The sequence below is a fragment of the Elaeis guineensis genome, chromosome 6 (assembly GCF_000442705.2).
Source record: "Elaeis guineensis isolate ETL-2024a chromosome 6, EG11, whole genome shotgun sequence".
NCBI classification, from domain to species: domain Eukaryota; kingdom Viridiplantae; phylum Streptophyta; class Magnoliopsida; order Arecales; family Arecaceae; genus Elaeis; species Elaeis guineensis.
In genome coordinates, this window is record NC_025998.2 from 28049279 (window position 1) to 28059278 (window position 10000).

The window sequence follows — 10000 nt, forward strand, 5'->3', positions numbered from 1 at the left end:
AATTTTAGGTTTCTTTATCTTTATTATTCCTTGAGAATGTCATATTAAAATTAAATCTTGATTCACTTTCTATATTTAAAATCATTGCATAAGCTTTTATCACTCATCTAGAATTCAATATATCTAAAATTAATTTAGAGTAAGTTAACTCTAAATTTTCTGACAATTGGGACAATTTCAAACTAACCTTTCTTTATAAAATGATTAACCTAAACCTTCAATAAATTAGAAGGTCTCAAGTCAATACCATTGTAAATAGAATCAATTTGGTTATCTCTTATGGATAGTTTCTTTCATCATGACTCTTACATCAATAAATAAATTGACATAAAATCTTGTCGCTTATTTATTAAAAACACATATAAATCTTGCAAAAATTTGATAATAGCAAGATACCTTAGATCAGCTCCAAAACCTAAACTTTGATTTGAAATAATCAATGTACTCCATTATCTTCAACAGACTTAAGAAAAATCAAGTAATCTAATATAAAAGATGGCAATACAAATTATTAAAGATTCCACAAATATGTACATGTCATCCCATCCTAAATATATATATATATATATATATTATTTATCTATAAATTTTATATATAATCCTCTTATAGTTTCAATGCTCGAAAAATATTTGTTTCTTGTATAAGGTAATTTTTTTTTAAGCCATATCCTAAACAAATTTATTCTAATAAATCTAAAATTATAATGATCAAATAATTAATATCAAAATTTGAAAAACCATCATGATCTTCACCCATATCAAGTCTAGAACTTCGAAATCATCTAAATAATAATTGAACAAATATACTCAATACAACATATCAATATATCCTATTTTATTTCAGAGTCAATATCTCTCATACTTAAGTTAAGCCTTATTTATTGAAATCTAAGATAGAATTCATCCAATTCTTTAATACACATCGTATACCACTTTTTGTAAAAAAATTATTATAATGCCTATTGATCCGAAATCCAGACTTTGAATTTTTTCTGTTACTTCTATCATATTTTTGTGATTATAATCTTTATACTTAAATCACACTGAAGTCATAGTTTCTATTGATCGTAACCTAAACTCTGATGTTACTTATATCATGCCCTAATCATTTAATCCATAGTCCCAGTAATCATAACCTAGGCTCTGATACCATTAAATGTCACATCCCAAATCTAGAATATAACACGGCCATGCTATCGAGGGATGGGATCTATGATAATACGAAGTCAATCAATCATAATCAGTTAAAATCCATCAAATAAAATATTCAATTTCATTATTCATCAAATAATTAAACTAATATTTTTTGGAGCATCTCAAGCTAAGAGCAAGTACCAACCCCAAATCTCAATATTCATAAATAAATAACTAAAATCTATAATCATAAAATAAACTAAACTTTCACTATCAAAATTTCAAGCTTGTTACGCAGATCTTCAAGTTTAAATCCTTCATCGATCCTAATTTTTTTCTCTATAAAAAAAATAAAAAGAATATGAGCTACACTAGCCAATAAGTAAAACTGACACTTTCTTATTGGATCAATCATAAATTTTTGCATGATAATATAATATTTAAAAAATAAAAAATAATAAAAATAAAGTATTTCATGGAACATATAATAAAACAAGTCATAAACCAATCATGCATGTATAAATCATAAATATTTTATAAACATGAATCATAAATCATTCTTGTCATATATTCGTGTCATATTTCAAAATATTGCTCACAGATATTCATGCTAAGGTCACTATTATACTCATGAAAGGGCCATATTTCTTAATCGACAGAGTTTTTATTTCATGTGCCAACTTTATACCCATTGGTAGGGTCATATTTATATGGATGCTAGCTCCGGATGTCAACTTTCTCGAAGGGATTCGTTCATAGCTATTTGAGAGCCTTTGAAATTTTTATATTTTTTTCTTAAAATATACATATACATAGGTAAAAAAATCATAAAATTTATATTTCATAACTATGCTATTTTCATAAGATATATTCATGACATCAATGCTCATAATAAAATATATTTTTTCATATCACATATACTGATTCTTATTTTATGAAAATATGATTTCATCAATAAAAGATCATATGCATGAAAATCATGAAGATTTAAAAATAAATAAGGAGTGTAAGATCCACTTACCTCATTCATCTTAGATTTTCAGACTTCATTAGAAGAATCAGCTAATTTTTTTTAAAATATCAAATCATCATCAATTTCTAATCGATGAATATAATAAGATTAAATCATAAGGAAAGAGAACTGTTGACTGGATGTGTCGGACCATCTAGACATCAGGCAATTTAAGGTCTTCAAGCTAAGGGTCAGATTTAAGCTACTTAATCAAGGAATCGTGAAACACAGATCGAATCAAGATCAAGATTAATCAATAGGGTTCATTAATAATGGATTTGAAAGATACTTGTATGGCCAAATGAGATTAACATATAGCACGGATATTAAAGCAACTTCAGATTATCTTGTTGGAGTCAATATGAGTCCCTAGAAGATAAAGACATGACTCAGTACAAGATTTATAGACCTTCTTAAGAGAGAAAGTCAGTTATGAGAGAGAAAATAGAGAAATGAGAAAGAATTTTTGTATCCTTCAGAAGAGGCAATCATGATTGAGATCATCAGAGGTCATATCAAAGTGATTTAATATAGATTAATTATGATCAGATGCTATAAATTTCGAATAAGAGCCGGACTGGGATCCAACCTATTGCATGATTTTTGAAGCGATTTCAGATCATCTTATTTTCATCTCAAATTTATCTTAGGATCCGTGATGCAGTTAGAGAGAGAAAGAGAGAGTAAAAAAATTTTAAAGAGAGAAAGAGAGAGAGGAGAGAGAGAAAATCTTTTTCTCTCTTTTTTTCTTTTTTCTTTTCCTTTTCTTTTCTTCTTCTTCTTTCTTTTCTTTTCTTCTTTCTTTTTCTGGCCGAACAGAGGAGGGACACGAGGGGGGACTTGGTGGCTCATGCTCCGACGAAGTGCGACGGCACGGTCGGAGGTCCGACAGTGGCGGCCAACGGTGGTGGGGCAAGAGATGCTGGCGGTGAGGTTCGACCAATGAGAATTTAGAAGAAATTAAAAAAACAGGGGACCGCCCCCCTTTCCTTGAATTTCTCTAGTCATTGGTCGATCACCAGTGGCCATGACCTTCGAGAAAGATAGATAGAGAGGTGGAGATCATGACTCATAGGTGCGGCACCATAGACGGCAGTGCTGGTGGCTGGAAAAGAGAGAGAGATGGCTCGATCGAATAGAGCAAAACAGGATCTTATTCTTTTATAGATTTTTTGATGAATCCGACGGCCGCGGGGATGCATGAAGCCATAGGAAGGAGGAGAAGGAAGAGACAAAGGAGGGTCGGGGCTTACCTCCGACTCCGGTGAGGTCTCCGATGAGAATTTGAGGCAAACACGAGGAGGGCATGGACAGCTTCAACAAAAAAATCTGAAAGGAAGAAGAGGAAGAAATGGTGCTCGTCGTGGTGGCTATAGAGGAGGAAGAGAGGATTTTATAGGCTCTTCCTAGGGTTCCTATATGCCCTAGGAGTCCTAGATCTAGTCCGTAAGGGAAGGAAGAAGAAGACTCCCGTTGGGATCTTCGTTCAATTTTTTTTTTTGTGGGCTTGATGGGTCACAATTGGGTGGGCTTGATTTTTAAAATAGGGTATTACAGGTTAGATAGCATGGCCGCTGGGGTAAGGGTATTCCATCCATACCTGATCCTGATGGTGAGGTCGATGGATGTGGTGCCAGTGCTGCAGCCCATGTCGGGGAGGCGAAGGTCTTGATGGAGGGAGGCAGTCGGAAGCGGTGGACGATGAGGGAGGAGAGGGAGGGGAAGGGGGCGAACATGCTGCAAGCGATGATGAGGATGGTAATGTGGGAGGGCTGGATGGTGGTCTTGGTGAGGAGGGAGGCAACGGCGGAGAACATGCCCTGCTTGACCTCGAGGTTGGCATGGTGGAACTTGGTGTCGTAGTTGGTCTGGAAGAAGAAGGAGGGAAGTAGGTCTCGTCGTTGAGGCCGGACTTGCAGTAGATGGCATGCATGAAGTCGACGCTGGTGGGGGAGAAGAGGCTAATGCAGAGGCCGAGATATTCTCACACCTCTGATGCTGCATCGCTGGTCAAGGTTGGGCTTGAAGTAGGTGTAGTCGAGGAGGAGGACCGGTTGGGTCAAGAAGTAGGCAAGGAGAGCAATCGTGGTGCACCAAAGGAGGGAGAGGAGGAGTATGTGGTGAGAGAGGAAGTGAAGCACATCCGAGTGGAGTAAAGTCAGGATGGCAGGAATAAAGGGCAGAAGGTTATGATCAGTGCCATAGGGTGAGGATGGAAATCTTGAGCAACATGATTGTTGATCTGGCCACTTAATCTACGGAATACACATAGAGAGAGAGAGAGAGGGAGGGAGGGAGAGGGAGAGGGAGGAGAGGGTCCTCCTATTGGTGTTGGAGCTGGTGGTGAGGAAATGGATGCTGATTTAACAAGAGAGGGAGAAGTGATGGAAAAGGCGGACTTATGGGGCAGATAAATAAGATTATAGGAGAGTACGGAGGAGCATTGAAGAGGGGATCAGGAAAGTTGGTTTTGTTACAATTGATGATACCGACTTGACTTAATATAATTGATGGCTGCATCGGTGATCACAAAATTTTTTAATTTTTTTTAAATATTTTTAATATTTATATATTTTTAAAAAATAAAATATATTTATTACATCATAATTATGTTATATTGATGTCACGGATTAATCAATCGGCCGATTCGTTGATTTAGTTGACCCTGGCTCTCTTTTTATTTCGATCCGGTGAAAATAAAAAAAAAATTTTAATTAAAAAACCTGTTATGGACCATCAAATTGCACGCGCCAGGTGCATTTGGACCGCGTTAAATCCGATAACACGCCACACCAATTTCCGATTACGCGCTCCCCACCGTGCATATGCTCCGGGATTTGTCTGGGTTCACTTGCAGCTGGTCCATGCAATAATTTCTCCTGTGGGATGATAACAATTTAACGGATTCTGATATGATTTCAGATGTCACATCGTACCCCACGGAAATTTTTTTTTTCCCTTTTTTGGTGGAAAAGGGAGTAGTTCGAGACCCGACACCCTCAGCACTTTTGCCCTGCTCCTCTTTATATACACCAAGAATCTCCCGATCTCACGTGCTGGCTTCTCTGGCCTGTTCCCAGCTTCCCAGCCTACGCTCTTTCTCTCTCTCCGGAGCTAAACCCGGAGGAGCTTTCTGTTTGTAGGGTTTGCGGCGCGGCGAGAGACCTTAAAATCCCTTCCTTCGGTTTATCTGAAGCGGCGGCGCGGCGGCGCCACCATCTTCCACCATGGCTGCGTCGACCCCCTCCGCGGCCGACTCGGGCAGGGACGAATTCGTCGATCTGATCCAGAGGTTCGTGGAATCGCTCGCCGAGGTGTGGGAACGCCTTCCCTTCCATGTCCATCGCGAGGTTCTTGGTCACTGATATGCCCCTCCTTTGTTTTCATTTGTGTCCTTGGGTTGGTGTGATCTTATTAATTGGATTTGTTCGTGTTTGATTGCTTTGGAAACTTGCTATTCTGTGTGTTCTTGGGGATTATAGAGTGGATTCTTTGATTTGTTAGCGTTTGTGCTTCTTTGTTTGCAACAATTTTGCTTCTTGATGCTGTCGGCCAGACTTTCTCGTGGATGATTGCTGGGGATAGTGTCAGGTGTCCTGCATGGATATGATTGGTAAAGATGGACATGCTTTGGTTTAGCAAAATTTGGCTTTTAAAATCCGATGATGCATGGAATGATAGGCTATGGTTGAATTTTCGTCAAGCATTCATATGCTCTGTACTTATTGAAAGGATTATGCAATATTGTGACGATGATGTCTTCTTGACTTATCAAAATAATGTGGAGAGTGTTTAATCTAGAGGGATTTGTTCGAAATTTTCTCTAATTGATTGCATGGGCAAATGGTACTATGCTTGATCTTTGTTTTGGATTAACTATTTAGTATTTGTCATTCAAATAACTTAATTTTTGTCAGAGGCGTGCTGGATTATTTTACTGGAAAACAATATGCTCAATATGTTGCACACCAGCATGTGTCTCATCGAACCAAGCTTATTATCTATTTGCTGAAGGTCGATTAATTGGAAAAATGAAATTATTTATTGTATATTACTTGTCTCAGAAGCTTCGTCCTATCACAACTCTTGCTGCTCTTGCCATTGCAATTGTCTTTGCTTGGAAACTGTTGAGATCTCCTTCCAACCATCAAAGAAGGCAACACAAGCAGCCAGATACATTGCCTGCTCGTGCTAATGCAAGCTCACAGACAAACATGATGGTGCAATCTTCAGAAGCTTGCACATCTTCTGGGGACTTAAGAGTGCAAGATGTAGCTGATGAATTTATCCAACCAGTCAAGGTATGCTGTTGTTCTCTTTCCCCCTTAAACGTATATCACTTAAATTGATTGTTTTAGAAATAAGTTCTTCACCCCTCTAATTTGCAGCTGACCCTGGGGCAATTAGTAAGGCAAAGACTATGTGAAGGGAGGAAGGTAATTTCTTTCTTTTGGTTTTTGTTCTCCACTCCATCTATCTCATATCTAATACCAACAAACATAATTGATTTTTGGGGTTGCACCTGTTCACTATTTGTATCATGGAAAGATGCAGTCCCAACATCTGCTTATAGGGTTTCTTTGTAAAACTTAACATTTGGATGATCAGCAAAAGGTCATCTACAAGCAACAAAATGCTTTAGAGCTTAACTTTTTCGACATACATTATAACAAAGGTATGTGCTATTACTAAGTACCTTTTTGAGAAGAAAGGTGATGACTTTACTGCACAAATTTATACCAGATACTGCAGGAACATTAAAACAAGAACCTAGTACCTGCACAAAATAAAATTGAGGCTCCAATAATTTAACTAATAAGCTTGGATAATTAATCTCTGATGGAGGGAGAGATTGATATCTCATTTTCTTTGTGTCCTTTCCTTGTGTTACATGAAACCAAGATTTGAGTTGGTCCATATGGTAATGCTAATGAGTTGTGATCATGTAGTTATATAACCTGGATTACTTGCCCACTGATCAAACTCATAATTTAAAGTTAAATTCTCAAATTTGCTGCATGCCCATTAGGACAGTAACAAATCTGGTCGTTATACTGGTATAAAACTGAGGCTGGAACAGTCAATTAACAAGCGTCTTCATCAAAGTGTGATTCACATCTGTCTCTCTTTCTCTCCCCCCCTCTCTCCCCATGTGTCACATCACACCAAGATTTGAGTTGGTTCATATGGTGATGCAAATTCATCATGTGATCTTGGTAAGTTGGATTACTTGTCTGCTGGTCACCTTCATAAGGAAATTAGGTTCTCAAATAATGCTGGACATGCCTGAAATTTTGTGTGTAGTACAAATCTTTCACCATTCTTGTAAAGCATCATATCTGCTTGTGCATGGACTTGTGGCGAGATAAGTTATGAGTACTGCAATGGTATATATGAGTGGAAGGGGATGAATTTGAAGATGCTATGGAAAGCAAATAAAGAAAAATTCATTTTTTGAGAGGAAGGGAGGGAGACCTACTTGTAGTGTAATTACACAAGTTCAAATTCTTAGGGATGTACCACCAAAGAGTTGAACCTGGAACTTTAGTTTTGAAGCAAAGGGGGGCGGGGGGGAACCATCGGGATAAGCCCTAATATGTAAATAATGAAAAATTCATTATGCAAAAATTAATGTCTAGAAGATGAATTTGTTTTCTAAATTCTGTCCTATACACTTTTGTGTAGTGTAGATATGTAAAGAAAAGCAATTATGCCATGCATGGATGGATAAGATATGCTTAAGGGATAGTTGAGATGTGTTATTGAATAGTGACAAGAAGTTATATTCTTATTGTTATTTTTTTTACTTGATATTGCTGAATTAGAAAAAAGCATAATCATGACCCACTATATACCAATAAATATATGACATATTTTAGAATTACTAAACTCTTGATTGGGATTTTTTTTTTTGGTGAAATGGAGCTTGTTGTAGTACCATATTTGGAGTTCTACATAAAACTATGTTTACAATGGGATTTAAGTTCTACTTATCTATCTATTATAATCATAGACAGCATTCTTTTTCCCATATACCTAAGATTTGCATTATTTCTTTGCCATCCATGTTCAAATTGATGTTTTATAAATTGGCTTAATTTGTGCCGATGGCTTTGAATCTGATCTCAACCCATTACCTTTCTTAATTAAGCTTTAGAACAACATCAGTGACAGATTAAGTTTAAGCACATGGCACTTCATAGCAGGAATCCATTTAGGGTGAAGTACATGCTTTTGAAACTCCTTCGAAACTTGCCCCTGCACCTGCTTTACAAACATTTTCTTATTAAATTTTTCTAAGAGACCTGCTCCCCTATTCCCTGAACTGACCCACTTCTAGTAACTAAAAGAATAAGAAAAGGATCATTGATCTAATATTTAGTTAATCCAGAAAAAGGTTTTCAGGCTTTTTGTTGATTTTTGAAAGATTTTTAGAAATATTGACTATTAGGCAAACAAGTTGGTGACATAGTTTAGTCACTCCAATCTCTTCACCTACAAACCTTTTTTATTTTTTATGGGATTGTGCTTCTTTTAAGATTTAAAAATCAAGAAAAGGTTTCTCATGCTATGAGAGAAGAAATCAAGCTAATGGTTGCTAGTATAATTAATAAATTCAGCACAAAGAAATGCATAGTGCATGATGGTTATTCTTAATGATAACAAAAATTCAAGAAGCTAAGCCATCGGCTGTTAGCTCAGCTGGTTGGCATCCTTCTCCTAAGGGCTTGCCCTTGAGGGAGGTCAGGGTTTGAGCTTTGATGGTGGCATGTTACAACCGTATTGGTCAAAAAAATTCAAGGAGCTAAACAAAGGTGTTTATGCTACATTTAAAGGAAGAATTGTCTTATTACATAATAATATTTGTTTCTGAGGAGAAAAGATGATCTACAATGAGACAAACAATGTCTTCCATTAATATCCATTGATTATTTATCTAGCCTATGGGGTTCAATTCTCTTCTGCAGGAGCATTTATTCTCCAATAACTGCATCCAGTCTACCATGCAGGATAAAGCTTGAATGATGACCACTGAAACTCCTGTTTGCAATTGAACATGACTAGGGTTATTTCGGCTTGATAATTATAAATAATCTCTCTAGTGTTTATAAGCAAGGTTTGCTATTTCGGTACCGGATGCTATATGAATACCATCCTATTACAGTGTCCGTACGTGGTAAGGTATGAGATGGTGAGGTGTACGAGTGTTGGTATGGTATGAGACTGTGTTAATGGTTCGGAACCTGTATGGTATTGATTGGTACAGCAAACTTTGCTTGTAAGGATGCTAATGCTTGCTTCTTTCAATCTGAATACAGTCTCCTAATTTTGTGTAGATGTTAATATTTGCAACATCATGCATAACAATACATGTGAGTTACTTCATTCTAGCTGCAATGAAATTCAAGGTTTTGTGCTCTAATTTTGTACATTGCAATCAGAAAACATCTTGTGCAGCTATTAGGGCTACTAATGGGTTGGGCATTTTGAATTCAAACAGATCTCCATCTGACTTGTGTCTGATTAAACCCTTTACCTATTGGTAATCACATGTTGTAGACTAAACTTAGTTCTCCTAATATTTTGGGTCTCAGTCTTGCAAAACTGGATTCGATTTGATTCGAGCGATTCACATAGTAATGTTGGTCTGTCAATCTTTTTAACTGCATGACTGGTTAGGATTTTCTTTCTGGAGTGCAACAACAAAGTTTTAAGTAAATGATTTCCATAGGCAATCCTAAAATTAGGCTGGTTAGAAATTCATGTGGGTGTTTCATGCTGAACTTATCCGAACTAGTTTGCAATTCAGCCTCAAGGGATTGCTAAATCTGGATGCCAAACATGTTACTTGCC

The 10000-nt window shown here is 36.7% G+C and overlaps 1 protein-coding gene across 2 annotated transcripts in view; it reads left to right on the forward strand.

The window, feature by feature from the left end:
- Window positions 1-5188: 5188 nt before the first annotated feature.
- The window catches only part of LOC105034626 (peroxisome biogenesis protein 22), an 11427-nt gene continuing 6615 nt past the window's right edge, over window positions 5189-10000 (forward strand). Inside the window, exons 1-3 of one of the 2 annotated variants that reach the window (XM_073259416.1) lie at window positions 5189-5460; window positions 6211-6447; window positions 6535-6582. In XM_073259416.1, coding sequence (XP_073115517.1) covers window positions 5374-5460; window positions 6211-6447; window positions 6535-6582 — 372 coding nt within the window. In that variant the 5' untranslated portion in view covers window positions 5189-5373. Of the gene's footprint in view, window positions 5497-6210; window positions 6448-6534; window positions 6583-10000 lie in introns of both variants that reach the window. The other variant, XM_073259415.1, reaches the window with a different exon arrangement.